The sequence below is a fragment of the Natrix helvetica genome (assembly GCF_964273705.1).
Source record: "Natrix helvetica genome assembly, chromosome: 2".
Classification (NCBI taxonomy): Eukaryota; Metazoa; Chordata; class Lepidosauria; order Squamata; family Natricidae; genus Natrix; species Natrix helvetica.
In genome coordinates, this window is record NC_138552.1 from 225,084,632 (window position 1) to 225,105,445 (window position 20,814).

Sequence of the window (20,814 nt, forward strand, 5' to 3'; positions counted from 1 at the left end):
ATCTGTTCAAAAAGTGCAGCTATGTCTGTCATTCTATTCTCTAACTGCTAAAGCCATAAATAGCTCCTTTAGTTGTTCTCAGTCTGATCTAAATATGTCATTCTGCTTGATAATGCAATAAAAATCCTAATTCTGTTTCTCTCCCCGTTCTCCACACCAGATCTGGGAGTTTGACATTGGAACACAATGCCCATACAGGAAGAACAACAGAAAGCTCAACTGTGCAAGCAGAAGGGCACTCTTTTATATTAGATATAATGTTGTATGTCTTTGTGGATGCATACATACTTTTCAGTGATTTTTTTTGGTCAAAGTACTGATTCTAATATAGATTTATAGAACTTCACAAAATGTATCTAGATTGTTCATAATGAAATATATACCGCAAATTATTACTAAGAATTAAGGAGGACATAAAAATTAATCCACATTTATGCAGTAACAAATAGTATAAGTCTGGCTTGAGTCTGACATAACAAGTTCTCATTATTAGCTGTGATATTTACAATACTAACCTTCATTAATACTATCTTCTCTGTCAACGTGGCTTCGAAATTTTTCTATAGTTTGACAACCGATTAATTTGGTATTGCTAGGCTGTCCTCTCAAAGAGGAAACTCCCCCTGTAAGGTCCAGACTGTACCTTTCTTCACAGTATTCCAAACCCTGGAAAAATATTATATCAAATCAGTGAATCTGATCAAGAACACGAGAACTTCAATGCTTAATATCAAATGCTTAACAACTTAGGTACTTGAAAAACACTTTTCAATTATAATAAAATTCTTTTGGTCTTAAAAGTATTACCTGACAGACAACTTTCCCTCAATGGTGCTGACAGTTTTAAGACGCCATTAATCAATGGTGTTGACAATGTTTAAGAATGAAGTGAAAGATAAAGAACAACTGTTTCCACTAAGAGCTGGAATCATACTGATCCCTGCCTAATTGTCATGAACATTCAGTAGTAGAGAAGTGGCAATGTTTCTTTAAATAAAAATGTAAAAACCTGTTAGAACTACTTTGAGGATATGTGTGTGTTTTTTCCCAGGACGCAAAACTTTGATTCTAAATTATTTCCCATAAAATTAGAACAATCAAATTGCGAGTTATATATTTTCAGTAGTTCACAGATCAATATATCTCTTGATATTAATGAACCAAAGTTATTTCAAATGAGGAAATAACTGTTGGATTTTTTAAAATCAGAAACCATTGTATTGCTTAGTAGCATAGAAAGTATTTTAAAATAAGAGCAATTGTTTTTGTTTTCTAATAATTTAAAATGTTCTAAAACATAATTACTGCACAAATACAATTACACTTAAAGTATACTTAAAGAAACTTTCATACCTCTCAGTGTTTATTTTAAAAACAAATAACTAAGCTGAAAAACGTGCAAACCAATAGGCAGATCACATATCAAAGTTAGTAAGCAAAAAGGTGGCTATGACATTTCAGCACCTATGATGAATCTAGTTCAATGTTGATTCAGTATATCAATATAATTCAAAATCAGGTGTGCTTTTGTTTAAATTAAACAACTTTTGAAGCGAAAAGGCAGGAAACTGAATTTATGAAAAAATGTAATGGTTAAGTATGCAGTTAAACCTATGGAAAATTAACCCTGGAAGGAAATTTATATGTCAATTTTTTTCTAAGCTTCTCAGAATGTTTAAGGCTTGTTCTTTCTAAAACAGCTGAAAGATATATAAATTATTACTCATAAGCCATTAAAAATATCTGCTTAAAATATAACTCAAAATGAAGTTCAAGTGGTTTTGTGGTGTTGCATTAAGCATCGGAGAGTAAAATAAATACTTTGAAACATATATATAAACATAAGGACAATTTCATTATTATAGTTCTTATGAACAACCACTGTCTATTTCCTTCTCATTTACAGAGAGCTCCTCATTTACAGTTCCATTTTCAGGTTTCCATGCAAAAGATTCCCAGAAAAATACTGTGCAAGGTTAACAGAATCTATCAGAGATTGGGCAATTACAACTGCTGCTCCAAGTTGCTTTTCCTGAATCTCATTAAGTTTATGGAACATCTTGATGAAATCTGGATGTCTGCTGGATGTATAAAAAATATGAAGATGATGGCTGAATTGTACAACTGAAATTACACTCCTTTTTATTTGTTGCATGTATAGGGCCATGGCTTCTATCACACAACCATGGCAATTACTCTTTTTTTGAACACTCTCCCAATTGATGCCTCCCTCTCTGAATCCTATTTACATTCAAATACTACATTGTTATTTACTTTCTTATAAAATCAACAATTTTAAATCTGTGGCAGGAAACAGCCCATAATTAAATTATATCCTATTATTAATCTTTTTCTCATTTTTAACAATTAATAATGTAAATGGCTGAATAAGTACAAAACTCAACATGTATAACATGTTAACAATTGAGAAGAAACTGCTGAATGCAAACAGACGTGCACGTGAAATTAAAAATATTCTTAATACTGTCTAAAATGTGTACAATTATCTCAATAGCCATAGTATTAAAAACAATTTGAGCGTATATTTCTCCCACAGCAAGAAACCAAATTACCTTAAAATCTAAATTAACGTAATTGCAAGTATACTAGCAGCCCACTTACAGTGGTGAAATTAATGCCTTGTCAAACAATGCTGTAATAGGTTCAAATACACTTCACTTTAGTACTTAAAATTTAAACATAATACTTTACCTCATACATGATTTGTCCTGACGCCAACCGCCTTCTGTCACTGAAAGCTAACTGCAGCAGATGTAAACTAAGAATATCTCCTTCACTAAAATGAAATATCAAGACTTTAATAAATATAAGCATCTCAATTATTTGCTATGTAATATAAAGTAGATAGAAAATTAAGCACAGCTATATAGTAAATCACAGAAAAGATACCTTGTGACTCTAGGGAATTTTTATTATGGCTCTAAGTTCACATGGGAGGCCTTATTTTACAACTATTTGAGATGTGAAGCCAATGAAAATATTACTATAATCTCTAAAGCAGACTTATACAGTTGAAAGATAAAGAAAGCTCTAACTCAACTGGAAACACCCTGGCAAAATAAATACAAAATTTCAGCCCTGTGCATGACACAACTATACTACTGTGCAAGACTCCTCTGCCAACAGTTCAAAATACCTCCCCCATCCCTCATCTAACAGATATCACTGATGGTGGTGTAGTGGTTAGAATGCAGTACTGCAGGCTAATTCTACTGACTGCAGTTTGATCCTCACCAACTCAAGGTTGATTCAGCCTTCCATCCTTCCAAGGTCAGTAAAATGAGAACTCATTTTGGGGGCAATATGCTGACTCTGTAAACCACTTACAAGGAGCTGTAAAGCACTGTGAAGTGATATATAAATCTAAGTGCTACTGCTATTGCTATCACTACAGAAAAGGTTGTTACTCCTATTTCAAATGTAGAAGCTCCCTCAATTGCACAAAAAACAAATTGCTCCTATTAATTTCATGCAATTACCAGGATCCATGCCATTTAAATAATCATGAAATTATATTCATATATGAACAAGAATTGCAGGCATCTTCATGTTTCTACAGAATAGAAGTTTAGTCTTAAGTGTGCAAGAATAATACATATTAAAACAACCGGGAACCTCAAACCTAAGAAAATTTTAAGGGACACATGTTTAATACAAAACATAATCCATGTTTCCTAGATGAAATGAAATTCTCAATAAGAATGTAGTTTCTCCAGTCTAAAAGTATCTATCAATAGGATCAGAGCGTAGAACTGGTCTTCTTCATTCCTTCAACTCTTCATACTGTTTCCCAACACAAGAAGGGAGATGCAAAAGGAAAGAGAATTCCTGAAATTATCCCCTTTTGTATTCTATTACTAATTTTCTATTAGTAGACATATACTATTTCAATACATAAGTAGAAAAAATAAAGTCTTTATAGGGGTAGATAATTGCCCCTAAAGATCCTAATTTTGGATTTCCAATTCAGATTATTGGTTTTGAAACAGATACAGCTGCATACCTAGAATCTGGTAAAACAACTCTCTCCAATGAACCAATTTCTTATTAGAGCGTAGCAACACAAGTAAATACAAGTTAAATCATGATTTGAACACATTTTTAGAATCTAGTATCATCAGAATGGCCAAACTGCTTCACCCACCTTTCTTGTGTTGATTGGACAGCCCACAAGTAGCAACAATTGCGAGGATCATTTTCAGGTTCTTGAAAAGTAACAGCATATACAGGAACTCTCCCTCCCTCCAACTGGAAATGGTATCTGAATATTAGAGGTAGGGCGGAAGACATGGCAAATGGATACACATTTAAAAATAGTTCTCTAGTTTACAGGGCACTATTATTTTGGCGTATTTACTAAACATTTATTGTTTTATAATGGATGGAAATTCAGTAGTCATGTTTTAATTCAATATTCAATTATACAATCAACACATAAATGAGAGGAAATATGGTATTTTGGGTAATGTATAATCTACATTGCACGATTCTACAATATAGACTACTAAAATTAAGCTGCCTGAATTAAAAGACGGATCACATGGAACTGTTTCAAAACTTATAGGAACAAAAGTATTAAGTAAGTAACCATATCATTAATCCTAATTATAATATAGGCATAATAAAATGGCATATGTTTCATGCATTTTTCGTATGAGGAACTTTATTTATTTTCTCCTAAAGTATAAGCCAGTAATCGGAGTTATTTGATTCACTGAACATACTGGAATTAATCCAAGGAACCATTGTATTGTGAAAAGGCTGGAATTTCACAATGAAATATGGTTTTTGCAAATGTCTTTTTATCTGTAGTATCAGGCATAATGTTCTGCATGTAGAATTTTAATTCTCCAGAACAAAATGTCAACACTCCAGATGGAAGAATCAATAGAAATTGCTTCATCCCACTCTTTCTCTAGAAAGCTAATGGATCTACACTGAACTTTAATGCTAAGTTAATATCACTTTTCACTTATTTCTTCCAAATTGCTGCACATGTGCTATGTAATACATTAAGGTAAGTTTGAGTAATACATTAATTCACACTAGTTCTAGCTGACAGGACCAATAGTGAGAACCTGTGGAAATGCAATCCAACATCTGAAGAGCTGTATGTTGGTCTTTTTAGTAAGGGGACAAAATGTCCAGAATATGCATCTCAAAAATATATACGGATTTCAATGATCAGCAGATTAGCGTGTTTCCTTTTCAATTTATTTCATTAAATGACATACTACTTTTTATACACTTACTCTTTCTTCAAGCTTTTCATATTCCACAGTGAAAGGTAGCCATCAGAAAATCCTACAACTAACTGGTTGCTTCTCTGTATATATGAGAGAGTTGTCACAGCAGTTCCCGATGGGTTCAACAACTGGAAACAGAGATGTCGGCCTTTCCTTCTTGCAGCTTCCCTTACTTGTGGGATTTCAGAAGGGATTCCAGTGATAACTTCTAGATCTGTATATATGGCAGTATATAACAAATTCTTATTGCCTTAATTAAACGCTGCTTAAATAAATTGCTTACAGAATAAAGTAGCTTATGCACACAATTAAGTAAGACTGACTAATGATACAGATTGGTTTTGTTCAGCTCTTTTCATTTTAACTATTTTGTATCAATAGAAAAGAACTATAGCTCATGGTTGAACTGTGAAGTCCTTGGTGCTCTCTGAGCTTGACTGCTTGCAAATGTTTCATTATCTGTCCAGGTAACATCAGCATGATGTTATCTAGTGCAGTAATAAAATGTCTGCAATCAAACAAACAAGCTCAGAGAGTACCAAGGGCTCCACAACTATTCTTGAACTGTGCATTCATTAGTTCATTCCTTTCTCTAAAAATGAAGACATGTGATTTTGTTAACATTACAGGTAATCCAATTAAATACCTGCACAGTCCAATATTTAACCTAACTAAAGCTTTGAAATGATAACTTCACTGTTATATTTCTTTTCACATTTAATTTTTCAGTAATCTGTTGAGGCTAACTAGGGCTTTCCAATAGGTTGTTTCACGGTTCTTTTTCCCTATCAGTGCCATGTACAATTGAGTACAATTTAATGCCTCCAGTGTCAAACAGCTAAAAATGAACAGATGAATAAATGTTTCATTCAAAACATATCTTGATTTTATTACAAAGCCAAATTAACAGTTGCTTTCATGTTTAGTTCATTTTAAAATTTCCTGAACATGGACGGTCCTGAAAAAATGATGACAGAAATCAACAATTTCATATTCTAATTTTTATACAAATACTCATCACAATCTGGAGGTTAATAATAAAGCAAATAAGAGTGTTTTGCCTTTTGGACAAAAGGCCTTTTGGACACATGAGAAAGAACAAGAGCACTCCAGATTTTGGTCCATAATATTAGCAGTTTTCTATTTAATAAATCTATATATGGATTCAGTCACTTCACTAAAGTGTAGGCTGGCAAGGTAAGATATTCAGATGCAGCAAGAAATAACAGATAGTTAGACAGATGAACGTTTCTAGATTCATAAGTATTTGTTCCTAGCTCATTTTCATATGATTTAATACCATACGCAGGTTAGAGGTACATCATATCTATAATCTACATCACTACTCTATTGCAGATAAATTTGAAAGCCCAATTTTTCTAGCTCAGTAAATTACTGTAGAAAAAAATATTGCTCTATTTTATCCTTCTCCTGCTGTCAACTTGTATTTCTCTATCTTAATCAAATATACATATCATAAGTTAATAAATCAATGGCAGTCATCTTTCCAAAGATCAGGGATGAGAATTTCAATTAGTATTGAGTTTAATTTTGAAAAATATACTCCAATATAATCTAGAAAACCTAACTTCTCTAGAAATCAATATTACAGATGAAAAGGAATGTCATTTACCAGAAGCTTCTATTTCATTCTGGTTACATGATAAGTCATCCAAGCAAAGATCTATCAAGAGGACATGACCAACATCAGTAACCACCACAGCCACACCAAACAGCCATCTGAGGCACTGATGCAAGTGCTGAGTTGTCAAGCTGGCTCCTCCATGGTTTATAATTGGTTCAATGGCAGTGACCTAAAAAAGTGTAACATTAGTTAAGCAGTTGGACAACCTATAGGATAAACACATAAACAATCAATGTCACTTTGAGATTTATATCTGTAATTTTTTAATTATTGAAATCCAGTCAAAATATTCAAAAAACGTCTATTTAATATAGTAATTCAGAAAAGCTATTTTTGCTGGTTAAGTACTAATACTGATACAATCAATTCCTCTTTAAATGCAAAGAGTGCAATTTTGTCATATGGCCACTAAAAGTTATTAGAAAACTTTCATTAATTTTTCATATATTTATGACATCCAATTATTGTTCCAAAATAATTGCATAGGAGCCTTTCATCTATCATTTATTTCTTTAAGTGCTCATAAGAAATCCATTAATTTATCCTCAGAATGTTATGAATCATGCAATATATTTTTTTCCAGGATGACAAGCAGCAAATAAATTTGGTTAGAATACTCTTAACTTAATTTTGAAATTAATGAGATTCAATGCATTGCCAAAAGAAATAACTAAGCTTCCTAAACAAAACACAAATGTTCATTGAAAAAAACACTCTTCATATCCAAACCCTGTTTGAATTTGAACCACCGGATTAATCTCATTTGGCAATTATTTTTTCAAGTACAGGAATACTGAACTCCCTTTAAGGATTGTGTTTGCTTTCTCACAAAATATTTTTAGTTGGGATACCTCTATGTACAAGAAGAATTTATTTTCTTATCTAAATCAGAATGGAATGATTTTTCATTCTTTTGCTGATCTCACCCACACCTTTAGCATTTTAAGAGTAAAAACTGAAGTGTAGAGAACCTACTAAATCATCACACTTTAATTCTGATTTTAACTACATATAACATTGAGTTATATGTAGTTAAAATCAATATTTCTAGTCCAATATTTGTTTTAAATGTATATCTAAGCAAAGAGGGCAGAGAAGACTGGAAAAAAATCAGAAGAGTATTTTCTGATTATCGGCATACACATAAGCTTATTTAAATAAACAAATAAAATAAAGTAGCAGCATATTGGCTGCATCTACCCCAAAAGCCAGACAGAGAACTATCCACACAGTTCTCACTGAATTCTTAAAATGTTCTTCCTAAGAGTCAGGTTGCTCTCAAAAACAGCACAGATATTCCTAAAAAAAGGACTATTCTACTTCCAATTTTGGCCAAGTCTATACATCAGCAGATCAGCCGTGCTACTACAGTCAGAAGCTGCCCAAGGCAGAAAGAACAACAAAAATACAATTATGATTGCTTATTATAATCTATGGAAATCCAGATGCATTTGGCAATACATTTGAAACAAATAAGGTAGAAAGACAAATAAAGGGTAACTTTAACCACATAACTATTATTTTACCATGACTGAAGTATAAATTTAGTTGTGGCAAAATGATAAAAGTTCTTCACAGAGAAGACAAATATGTGAATTTTTTGTTTCTCTTTATCTCTTCTTTTATATTATATAAAATCCTTTACTGTTCTCATCAAGAGTTTATTTCTGAATTCACTAATAGCTCAGTCTGCTTAGTAATCTTTTCTAGGATTTATGGCAAAATTCACCAACTCTAATAATTGAGAATATCCTACATTGATTAATTTACATGATTTTAAATCTGGAATTTAAAAAATGTGGTTGTCATTTTAAAAGGTCACAAATAATACGAGAATTCAAACCGCTGTAAGAGAAAGCATTAAAGCAGAAACAACAGTTGGAGCATACATCAGGACAAATAACTTTATTTTTTAAATTAAGAAATAATGCCTATACCCTTCCAGGAAGAACAACTGCTTTAACCAGTCTGGATATTCCAAGATCATATAAACACAGAACACTTCCTTCTGTTTCTTCCAAACCAATTAATAGTCCATTTCTTTTTTGCCAGGAAAACTCTTTCACTGCAAGAATAGTGGGTAGCTGTTCATTCACCCCATTAAAACGATATGCTGACAGTCGTTCTCCTGTGATCGGGCTTACAATCTCAAGTTGTGGTCCACATGCAAGGCAAGCCAACCCACTTCGACCTAGAAAAGATATAGATATATATATAAGATGAAATCTTATCTGTGAAGAAATAATACTCATAGAGAGAATAGAACAATTGGAGAAACACTGAGGGGAAATTCTTGCATAAGGCACTAGGATTTATTAATTCCATATCTTAGTTACATATCATTTGAAACATACCCTAGACTAAGTAGTCCAGTAAATTGAATTGATGAGCTCAAAATAATTTATATACTGCAATTCTCAGCAGCATGCTTGTGCCACATATTTTAAAATTATTTACCAATGAGAACACTTCCTAAAAATTATGTTCCACAGAAAAATGCTAATTCCTAAATACTCTTATTATCCCTGTTTAAGCAAATGCAAGGATGAACCACAGAGTGGCAAAATATTTTCCAGTGGAACAATGATTCAGCCCTCAATTAATAACAGGATTAAGTCCAAGAAAAGAATGAATTCAAATAAAGAGAAATGTAGCAAAGGCTTAGCAAACAAAGCACTTATTGCTTGTAGAATGGAGACATTGCTTCAGGATTATATTGAGTCTAGTGCTGAGTAACAGGATGCATTTTAACTTAAAATCTCCAATGCATCTAAAAAAAATAGAGATCAGATCATATAATATAGACAAACATCAGTGTGTGTGTGTGTACATATACACACACACACACACACACACACACACACACACACACATATATATATATATATATATATATATATATAACCAATGGAAAGCACTCTTAATTTGTCTGCTCTAACGTAAATATGGCTTATGCTATATAATGCAAGATCATTTACAAATATATTAATTTCTGAGAATCAAACCACCAGAAATGTATATGGATAATGCTGCTCCCACTGAAAGCAAAACATTATTCAAGAAATATGATGGAGCAAATATAATGTATAAGATTAACTTTTAAAACTTCTATTGATGTTAATATGGCATATACATGCTACTGGATATTTAAGTCACAAAGATATCTACAGGGTAAAAAATGCAGCAATATTATATAAGCACACTTTCAACGGTTTGTTGATGTTCTGAATTTATAAAATGACAGCCAATTATCAACAAACACTTTGAAAACTGAAACTGCTACACAGTAAAAAAGAATAAGAATTCAAAGCTATTTTTAAAGCTATTAATATTTGACTAAATTTTAGAACTGGGCTACAGTTAAGCCAATGTAGATTGTCTAACACTGGACTTACAATAAATTTTATCTTCTATACAGGTAAACCTGTTGTAGTTCTACAATCAGATTTTGTATTAAAGAAATATAAAAGGAAGTATGATCAACAACAGAAGTACTGATTCAAGAAATGTCCTTCCTATACTAAATCGTAGATCATGCAATTTACCTTCTCCATATCATCTTCCTTTGCCGTCACAGAAATTTAATCATGCATATCACAATACATCTTTTGTAGTCTTAATAATTAAGAAGTGTAGGCTCAAGTGTTTACCTCCTGTGAATTTCCCATAAAGTACACAATCTAGTGCTATCTCATCTTCTCCAAGTGCTTGTATAGTCACATCTGGAAACTGCAGTAGACAGCTGGTTACATGAGCAATTAGGTCTCGCATGTTTCACTGTAAAAATGCAGTAAGTTTATTCAAGTAAGCAGTTAGTGCCAGCAAGTAATTACAAAATATATACTATAAATATATGACCAAGGCTGTGGTATATAGCACCCTAAAAGAAATTCAGATTTTAATTATTTTCTTTTAAGTTTCTTTAACAAGTACATGATAGGTAAGGCTAAACGGGAAAAGAGAGCTAATTTTTTGTTTGTTTCCTCCTCCAATTACTCTATCTCCTGCATTAAAAAAAAAACACTTCCAGCAATTCTGACCAAATGACATCTAAATAAATGGTGCAAGGATTAGGGTCTGGGTAACTGCAGGGGCATTTTTTTTCTAAATTTGTTGCCAAAGTGCAGAAGAAGGGAATATTGATTGCACTCTCACCTCACCCCCTCTCTAAACAATTCAGAGGATGGTAATTAGGAAGTAGAACAGCTGCTCCTTTTCTGAATTTCAATTTCAAAGCTGCTGAGGTTGAAGAGTTGGAGGAACCAGGAATACTACACTTCTAGGATGTAGAATTGGACTATTTCAGATGATTTTGAATAGCCATGTTATACTGTCTCTCTCCAAGACCTGATTTAGCAGGGGGAAAGATACACAATAATTCTTTCCTACCTTCAGCAGGCAGTATTGTGTATAATTGAAGCAGAGAGCGCCTCTTACACAAATGTCCACTTTATCTAACACCTTAAGCTTTTCCTTCTTTCATACTATTAGATTAGACTGAGGGGAGGCTTCCTGCTGCAGGAGCCAGTACCTTCAGTCTGCACCTAAGCACTGTTGGGTGCTGCTCTATGGCGAGGAGGTAGATCTGATTCACTTAGCAGACAAGGTGTGTAGGGCTCAGATGTTACTGATAGGGCAGGGGGTACATCAACATGCATAAGGCAATGGAGCTATTAGGCAAAATTTACCAGAATCAGTCACATGCTTACAAATTATATCTGACACAAGGTGCTCTCTGAGCTTGCTTGTTTTCTTGAAGAGGTTTCATTACCTAAACTAGGTAACAAGTGTAGCACAGATGATGTTACCAAGTTAGGGTAATGAAATGTCTGCAAAAAAAACAAGCAAGCCAAGAGCACAAAGGACCACTCATGTCAACCCTAAGCTTCAAATATTTTTATTAATATTTGACATTGCCTAATGTGCTCAGGATAGACAAGGTCAGCACCAAAATCATCTCGCCTGGCTTCACAATTTATCAGCAGCACTCTTATAAGGGAAGTAGCATGAGTGCTACAAGTCAAGTCAACACAAATGCCTGACCCTAACAAGAGACACATGCATGCCAGTTGTTGTCCATTCTTTCTATGAATTATCACATTGATGGCAATGAAGGGTTATGATTTAGTTGGCTATGAGGGGATGATTATGAACAGCTGAATCTGTTTCAGATTAATTAACATCATATCCATGTTCTTTTCAAACATGAAAAAGCTATATTTTTAAAGTTATATATTTAAACTTCAGACTTTGATACTATCTTGACTAGTGAAATGAAATAATAGTACAAGTGACTATATTATTGTACTACAAATACCTGCTTTTATACTAGAAAATTCCATAGAAAATGTTTTTATATAAATATATAACCCTTTGTTATATTTTTTTAATTTTAAAATTTAAAATGCCACCTTAACAATATGAAAGCAGCTTTGTTTATTTACTTTAAATCAGTTTTAAGAGATTACACTATGCAAAGAGCAAATAAATGAAGACTCATTATGGCTCAGGCCTGCAAAAATTTCAAAATAATTCCATGAACAATAATTTTAAATAAGTCAAACTATAAATGTTAATAGTTCCATTGTGGAACTAAAGGCTTGTAGAAAAATATACGTTTACAAAGTAATAAAAATACTGCTTAAATCTAGTTTTAAAGGATACTGTATTATGCCTCTGTAAATTGTACTTAAATAAAGTACATCTTTAACCCAGGTTTCTTCCAGAAAAGTTTGCAAACATGTAAAGGTTTATCCTCAAGAACACAGCATGACTGTGAATAGTCCCTCTGAGCTTGCTTTAACTACCATGTTTCCCCGAAAATACGACAGGGGCTTATTTTCTTTTGCCCCACGAAATATGCCCTTGGACTAATTATCAGGGAGGGCTTATTGTTTTGGGGCTGCCAGGCGGCTGCTCCCTTGTGAACTGGCTCCCGAAGAGCCGGGCACAGCCTCAGGGGCGAAGCAGCCATGAGGTAACCATGCTCACGAGCAGCCGCCCGGCAAATCCCCTCTCCAGCCGGGAAGAGCGCCATTCACTGACCTAGGGGGTATCCCTAAAGTGCCAAGCCATGTGGTGCTCTGCCCATCCCCCAGCTCCCACGGCTTGGCACATTCGGGATACCCCCTAGGTCAGTGCATGGAGCTCTGTCCGGCTGGAGAAGGGGATTGCGCAAGCGCCTGTTCCACCCGCAGCTTCACCAAGCCCTTGCGCAGCTCTCCCAGGTGCTGGCTGCTGCTGCCCCGCTCCGAGCATAACTTCCAAACTCCAAAACTCGGGGCCGAGTCTTCCAGCATCGGCCACTCTAGGAGTGCTCTCTATGGTGGGCCGGCTGCTGGAAGACTCTGTCCGGAAGACTCTCTGTCCGGCAGCCGGCCCACCATAGAGAGCACTCCTAGAGCGGCCGATGCTGGAAAACACGGCCCCGAGTTTTGGAGTTTGGAAGTTATGCTCAGAGCGGGGCGGCGGGCAGCAGCGGCCAGCGGCGGTGGCCTAAGAGAGCTGCGCAAGGGCTTGGTGAAGCTGCGGGCGGAACAGGCGCTTGCGCAACCCCCTTCTCCAGCCGGGCAGAGCTCCATGCACTGACCTAGGGGGTATCCCGAATGTGCCAAGCCGTGGGAGCTGGGGGGTGGGCAGAGCACCACATGGCTTGGCACTTTAGGGATACCCCCTAGGTCAGTGAATGGCGCTCTTCCCGGCTGGAGAGGGGATTTGCTGGGCGGCTGCTCGTGAGCATGGTTACCTCATGGCTGCTTCGCCCATGAGGCTGTGCCCGGCTCTTCGGGAGCCAGTTCACAAGGGAGCAGCCGCCTGGCAACTCTCCCCTCTGGCCAGACAGAACGCCACTCCCCAACCTAGCGGTATCCCGAAGGCGGCAAGCAACGTGAGCGCTCCCCCCGGCTCCTGCGACTTGGCGCTTTTGGGATAATGCTAGGTCAGTGAGCAGCGCTCTGCCTGGCCGGAAGGGGGGGTTGTCCAGGGGGGTGGGCTTATATTTTTGCCCACGCGAAAAATGTGGCAAGGCTTTAGTTTCGGGACAGGTTGTATTTTCGGGGAAACACAGTATTTACTTGGTAGAATGCCCTCAACTGGCTATGCTTTTACTGGATTAAGCTATGAGATCTATGTCCTTAATTTACCACCACTGAAGTTAAGGAGCTCTTTGTTATCAGCTTCACTGAATGCCAAGAACTGCCCAGACCATTTGGGATAGCTCAATTGTCATTTCTTGATTGATTTCCTTTAAAGGTTTTTATAATCGACATCTAAATTATTTGTAATAGAAAAAAACTCATGTGCTTAATTTTAAAAAATGTACTGTCTTCAGAAATCAGGAAATAAGGCTTTATTTTGGGAAAATGCTGTTAATAACAAGGTCAGTAATGAAGACAATACTAATATGATGTTCAACAGAGTTTTAACCTCTTTTGTTCAACATTATAAAATCTTTAAAATATTCTAAGCTACAATATATTGTGCTTACAGGAAGTTAGTGTATGTAACAGTAGAAAAGAAATTGTAAATTACATATCTTATACACAATAAACGATAATAAAATTGTACATTGATTCCTTCAGTGAACTTTTATGACTACAATACTTTCTTTAAGCCTTAAATACATTTTCTTCAAAGGCCATAAAACATTTTTGTAATAATACTTTGTAATCATTGTTTTGTCTTGATTTAGTTAACTATCAGAATGTAAAAATACTGGGTTGTTGCAATGGTGCAATTCAGCCAGTTCTATCTAGTTTGGACAAACCGATGGCGGTGGCAGTAAGAGGCTCCGTCCACCCATCATGTCCCATTTTTGTTGCTTTGCACGTGTGCGGAAGATCCTGCGCATGCAGAGGTGACACATGCAAGTGAAGTGAGCGCACGAGCGCTCACATTTGCAAACCGGTAGCAAAGGTAAGTTGATTTCACCCCTTGGTTGTTGGATTCTACATTTAACAATTAAAAATCCAGTTATTTTAGAATATTTGCCAGAGGAGTTTTTATTCATGACAATGAATATACTTCATCTTACAACTTATTTATTATTCATTCATGCCCAATGCCACTGTGTGGCTAACAATCGACTAAAACATCAACAAATATAGCAATTAAAATACATTGCACCAGAGACAGTTTATGTATCCACAATAAACCCTGAATTTAACTAGCCACATAAAACACTTAAAATGGATTCAACTAATCACCTGGCTCAATGCTAGGAGAACCAGGTATTCAGAACCTATAAAGACAAGCCAGGATAGGACCACTTGGATCTTAGAACAGAAACAGCAGAATATAAAGTATGCCCCCCTGGGTCGTATCAGAAAGTAAAATATAAGTGATCTGTAGCAAGCCAACCTTATCCATTCTTGTGGGACAGCCAAAAGAATTGGAGACCAAAGAATCCTTGTTATAAGGAAAGAATAACAGTGTGTTGGTCCCAAGAATATGGATTGGGCCTTTGAAGCTGTGAGTATGGTTGCCTGAATTAGTTCCAGGTCCTTTCTAGTTGGCTAACTCCTGTCAGGAAATACTTTGTGGTTTCATCCAAAATTCATTCTTCAGTGATAGGGTGGACTGTACTCAAGAAGCTATTCTGGACCCAACGGTGTTGGATTATTCCACCTGCTTCCAACCTTTATTTTGAGAGGAAAGTTGTAGAGAATATGATCAAGCTGCAGCTTAAGAGGGAACAATTATCTTAGTCAACTTCCAGAAATTTCAGACCTATGTATAGCATTGATATGGCTTTAAGATCACTTTTGAATGATCTCTGATGGTATTGCATTGGAGGTAGTACATCCACATTGATCCTCCTTTTTTCTCTATGGTGTTCAATATAACTGATCATAGTATTCTTCTGGACTGGCTCAAATGGTTAGGAGCAAGGGCACATTGTTGTAATAGGCCTCCTCCTTCCTCTGGTTTTAGTTGGCATTGGTAAGAGGGACAGGTCTAGTCCTAATGACCTATTTTTAAGGGTTTTGCAAGACTCTGATTTTTCCCATCCTAGATGAAGTTGCTAGTTATAGTCTTGCTGGCATATGTTTAGGTATCATCAATATGCTGCTGAAATACAATTTTATATATTTACTGAAAGCCAATCAGTTAATACTATCAAATTTGGGAAGGATCAAATTTAGGGTAGGCTCAACCCTAATTAGGGATTGCTTAGATCTGGGGATTTTCCATTGGTGCTTCTGGATAGGGTAGTCTTCTCCCAGACCGAACTCCAGATCTGAGTGATTTTATCTGCCAGATACTTCAGATAATCTTTAACACTATCCTGCAGATGATTATTTTGCCCTTCCCTCCAACTCACTTTAAACAGGGTCATCAAATACCAATCCAGAGTGACAATAACACGGAGAAAAATACATTTTGCAGTTTTTATTACCACAAAGTGTATGCAACTACACATGTTGAGATAATGTGCTCATTTAACCAAACTAGCAGAAAAGAATGCTTAGCTTCCCAGATCACTTGAAAATCTCTCTCTTCACAGGGGACCCCAGTAGATAGTTTTGTTCATGTGTTCAACTTTCCTAATCTAGAACAACCAATTTATGCAGCTGTCTCTGGATGCAGATTAACTTCAAGACAAAGACTGCTGATATGGCAACAATTTGATTATTTGTACATTTTACCAACATTTATGATTTAGTTAGAAATCAGGATACTCCAATACATTCTATGACTGTATTTCCTCTTACTGAAGCATACTTCTCCTTTCTTGTCATTCCTAAAGTATACACTGACAATAGTCTTCATGTTCATTAATTACTTAGACTCTGGAAAGGCAGAGCAAATTCAAATGCAATCCTGATAATTGTCTACATGTTTAAAACACAGATGCATTAAGAGCTCAACTTGTTTATATCTGTCCAGGAGCTTCCTACCTAGCTGTCCGATCTGCTGGTCTAAGCAGGTTTCACACTTCAGGGATAGGGACATTTTCAAACGCACAAAACAGATCAGTCTTAATTACTTTTAGAAGAAGTTCCCGCTTACAAAATTTACAACAGTGTGTGTGTGTGTGTGTGTGGATTTTAAACTGTCACTTGCCACCCAAAGCCTTGAAATGATCAATCCAGTCTGTCCGTTCAAATTCTACAAAGTCGTTGGGCAGCATTTCATGACAACAGCCTTATTCTATCAGGTGAAGTAACAATTAAGCACAGAGTATTACAACTCAGCCCTGTAAACTGAAGAAGTCTTGTTGGGTTGGGTGAAATAACTTGCACGCTTGTTGAAAGGAAGCACCGATTAACCAATCCCAGCCTCCTCCGCAGTCACAAAACCAACCAGACTGTCCAAGCAGCAAGAAGTCCAGGCAAGGCCTATAATCTGACGGACTCTTTTAAATATATAAATCGGGAGCTTAAAAGGACTCCGGGGGATGGCAGAGGACAAGAAGGCCTGCAGGAACGTTGTCCACGGGGTCGCGATAGGTCGGACACGACTTCGAAAACTAACAACATATATAAAAACATGGCTGTTTCATCTCGATTTAGCGACTACGCCTCCAAGAAGGGAGACGCATGGCCAGGAACGAGGGCCTGCGAACAAAAAGGCTGCCTTCGCTAGAGTAGATCAGAGGCACCGGCCGGGGCAGGGCCTCATCAGAGAGCACGCCGCAAGACAAGGCCAACGCTCTCCTCGGCTTCCCTCCGTCCGGTAGAGCGACGCACGTTTCCCTCCCCCCCCCTTACCCCGGTCTGAAACTGCCGCCAGGCATGTTTCGACCCGACCAGAGCGGTTCTCCCGGCTTCTGGCGGCAACGAAGAGAGGCCGGGGCGGCGGGGCTGTAAGGCCGCCCCCTGCCCCTCCCCCTCAGTCTGGCGGCAACGGAACGAGGGCAGCCCCGGATCTTCCCGGGTGGCTCCAACAGGCGGTTACATAACAAGCCCGAAGGCGGCCCTCCTCTTGGCCGCCAAACGGAGCCCTGCGGGCCGCCCAGCCCTCCGCTCCTTCGGCCAAGCGTTTCTTGTCCCCCGGCTCCCCCGCCCTCCCCCACCGTACCTGCTTCGGAGGCGGGTGTTGCCGCCTGGGCCGCGCCGCTCGTGTTATTACCCTCAGAAGGGCAGCATCTCTCCCGCTTCCGCAGCAGCAGCTTTAAAGAAAGCTGGCGGGCTCCCTGAGCCGGGCCTACTCCCCCGCTCTCTGCCTGCGCACCAACCTCCTCTTCCTTCCAGCCCCTCCACCACCCCGCGATCACTCACCGGCGGCAGGAGGAGGAGGAGGATCAGACGGCGGAGGAACGAGGTCTCGCGAGAGCAAATCACAGCCGTCGCGGGAATTTTCAAATCCGTGACCCTGTTCTCTTGCGGTTGGTTTAAGAAGTGGATGTTCTAGAGAGGGCACCGTAGGAAGTCCTGGGACGCAGTTCCGCAAAACTACAACTCCCGGCATGCGTTGCTTCGAAGTTGAACGCGCTTTGGCCCCGACAGGGCGGTTTAACAACAACAACAACAACAGGTCACACTTTGTTTTCGGAGTGAGGGTAGTGAAAGGCAACGGTGTTCGATCTGCTGCTGGTGCGTCTTATCCATAAATGATGACAACAACAACAATAAAATGCCAAACCCAGTCTGAACATCTGGCTGATTGTGCGATGGTCAATAACAACAACAATAATATAGACAATAAATCCAAGAGCCAATAAAAGAAGCACAAAACAAAAAGGCTTTTTAAAAAAGTGCTTGCGCCTGAATTCTCCTTATAAACTCTAGCGGCTGGTTCCCAGTCAGTCACCAGCACATGGTGAAAGGGGGAAAAGCAAATCTCCCTGTAGTCAGATTGGGACTGGATCCTCTCCATGGGAAAATATACTTTTTCTGTCTCTCATCCAGGATAGTAAAGCAATACATGCTTTCAGTGTTGTCAGTACGTGATAGTTGGAGTGAGCACTGTTCTTATAATGAGCCACTGGTCTTGCCAGAGACACATCATACATGTCAGAAACATCAGTGTTACACTCTTAGGGAGTCTTTGCACTGTTTTGCAGTTTCAGTCTCTAAAATCAGATGCATAGGCAAAATTGGGGGGGGGATTATAAATTACAACTTGACAATAACAAATGCATTATCTAGGTAGTGTAAGTAAATTTAATTATATTGAATCAGGAGAGCCAATGAATATTATGAGCCAATGAGCTATGGTGGCACAGTGGTTAGAGTGCAGTACTGCAGGCTACTTCTGCTGATTGCTGGTTTACTACAATTTGGCAGTTCAAATCTCACCAGGCTCAAGGTTGACTCAGCCTTCTATCCTTCTGAGGTGGGTAAACTGCTTAGAGAGGGCTGTAAAGCACTGTAAAGTGGTATATAAGTCTTAAGTGCTATTGCTATTGTTATTGCTATTTTAAATTATGTATACACATATTTCTTGCCTTAGAAATTATGTCAAATTCAATTTATAGCCTTCTGAATGCAAAAAGATGTTATACCCATCTTAATTTTAATAAGTTTCCATTTTCTATATTGTGTACTTTGACATTTTGATTACCTCTCTTTCAAAGTTGCAGAATGACCTCTAAGTAGAATTGAACCGCTGAATAAGTTTGTTCTGATTAAAGATATTGAGATCCCCTACATTCATGAGGTAAGAGACACTCCTTCTTGACCACCATTATTCCTGGTAGTGACCTCTGCTCCATAGAATAAATTCATTGCAGATATTGGTATTAATTTTGGCATTTTTCCACACAGCTGTTAAAATGGATATTTCCTCCCAGAATTTTCTTTTTTTTAATACAATTTTTTTTATTTTCAAAACAAACTCAACACATCCTTCTTTACATACTGTAGAAAGTGTATCAGTTGGTTACAAAAAGGCTTTCGTACATCTCTTCCACAGTCAACAAACATAATTCATATTAACTCAAGTATTTTAACTCAGATATTTATACATGTTACCATCATCATACCTCCATTTTCATTTGACTATAATTGTTTAAACGCCCTTCATCATAAAATATACCAAGATTTAATACATAACCATATACTGGCATTTCATTTACTATTTCTAAAATCCTCTAATAACACTAAATCCTTATGTCCTATTCTAGCTAAACATCCATAATATTTAATAGCAAAATTTTCTAATCCTCCTTTCAAAATCACTGTTTACAATTTACATCCAGTTTCCTTATGTTGTACCCATACCTGTATATACGTTGTTATCACCATCCCTCCTTTATTTAACTATATCCTGTATCATAACATTTTCCCCCTAATAATCAAGACTTAACTGTATCTAACTTAGTTCTTTTTTTATTAAACTTTATATATAATCCAAAAGGATTTCTACTCTTCCTTTCATGGGTACCATTCAATATTCATTATTATCATTATCGATTAGTTATTTAACTATATCTATTGTCACTAAATTTCACTAGGTTTAACTAGTTTTAAATTATACTCTTCCATCTATCAACCTGTATCTTTCCAGTAGCAAAACAGTCTCATATCTTCTGCCATTTGTGGTGTCAGTCCTCTAATCATCTCCTTAATCAACTTTGTATGGACTCCTCTTAGCAACTCCTTGCTTATAAAATCTCTCATGTAATTTCGATGCCCTTCTTCTGTTTCCTTAATCAGCTTATTTTTGATTGTCGGTAGTGTTATCAATGATATTGCTAATAAAATTTCTCTCTTTAAATCCATAAATTATTTTGTTTTTTCTTCTTCTGTATCTTGCCATCTGGGGTAGATTTCTCCTCCATTTAAGTCCTCTTTCAGTATTCCACTCTTTCCATTTTCAGAGACAAACCAATCCCCTTTAATTTCTTTATATTCATTTTCCTCTTCGATTTTTAGGATTTTAACCACCACTTTTTTCACTTTATCAAGTGGAACATCTCCACTTCTTCATCATATTTTACTGTTAGATGCTCTAAGT

The 20,814-nt window shown here is 37.0% G+C and overlaps 1 protein-coding gene across 3 annotated transcripts in view; it reads right to left on the reverse strand.

Moving 5' to 3' along the window:
• Nucleotides 1–18,275, reverse strand: part of AHCTF1 (AT-hook containing transcription factor 1) — a 58,516-nt gene extending 40,241 nt beyond the window's left edge. Inside the window, exons 1-8 of one of the 3 annotated variants that reach the window (XM_081942953.1) lie at nt 18,135–18,275; nt 10,563–10,689; nt 8,850–9,103; nt 6,901–7,081; nt 5,274–5,481; nt 4,166–4,282; nt 2,713–2,797; nt 516–666 (exon numbers count right to left, since the gene is read on the reverse strand). In XM_081942953.1, coding sequence (XP_081799079.1) covers nt 516–666; nt 2,713–2,797; nt 4,166–4,282; nt 5,274–5,481; nt 6,901–7,081; nt 8,850–9,103; nt 10,563–10,683 — 1,117 coding nt within the window. In that variant the 5' untranslated portion in view covers nt 10,684–10,689; nt 18,135–18,275. The other 2 variants (XM_081942952.1, XM_081942954.1) reach the window with 2 other exon arrangements.
• Nucleotides 18,276–20,814: the final 2,539 nt, after the last annotated feature.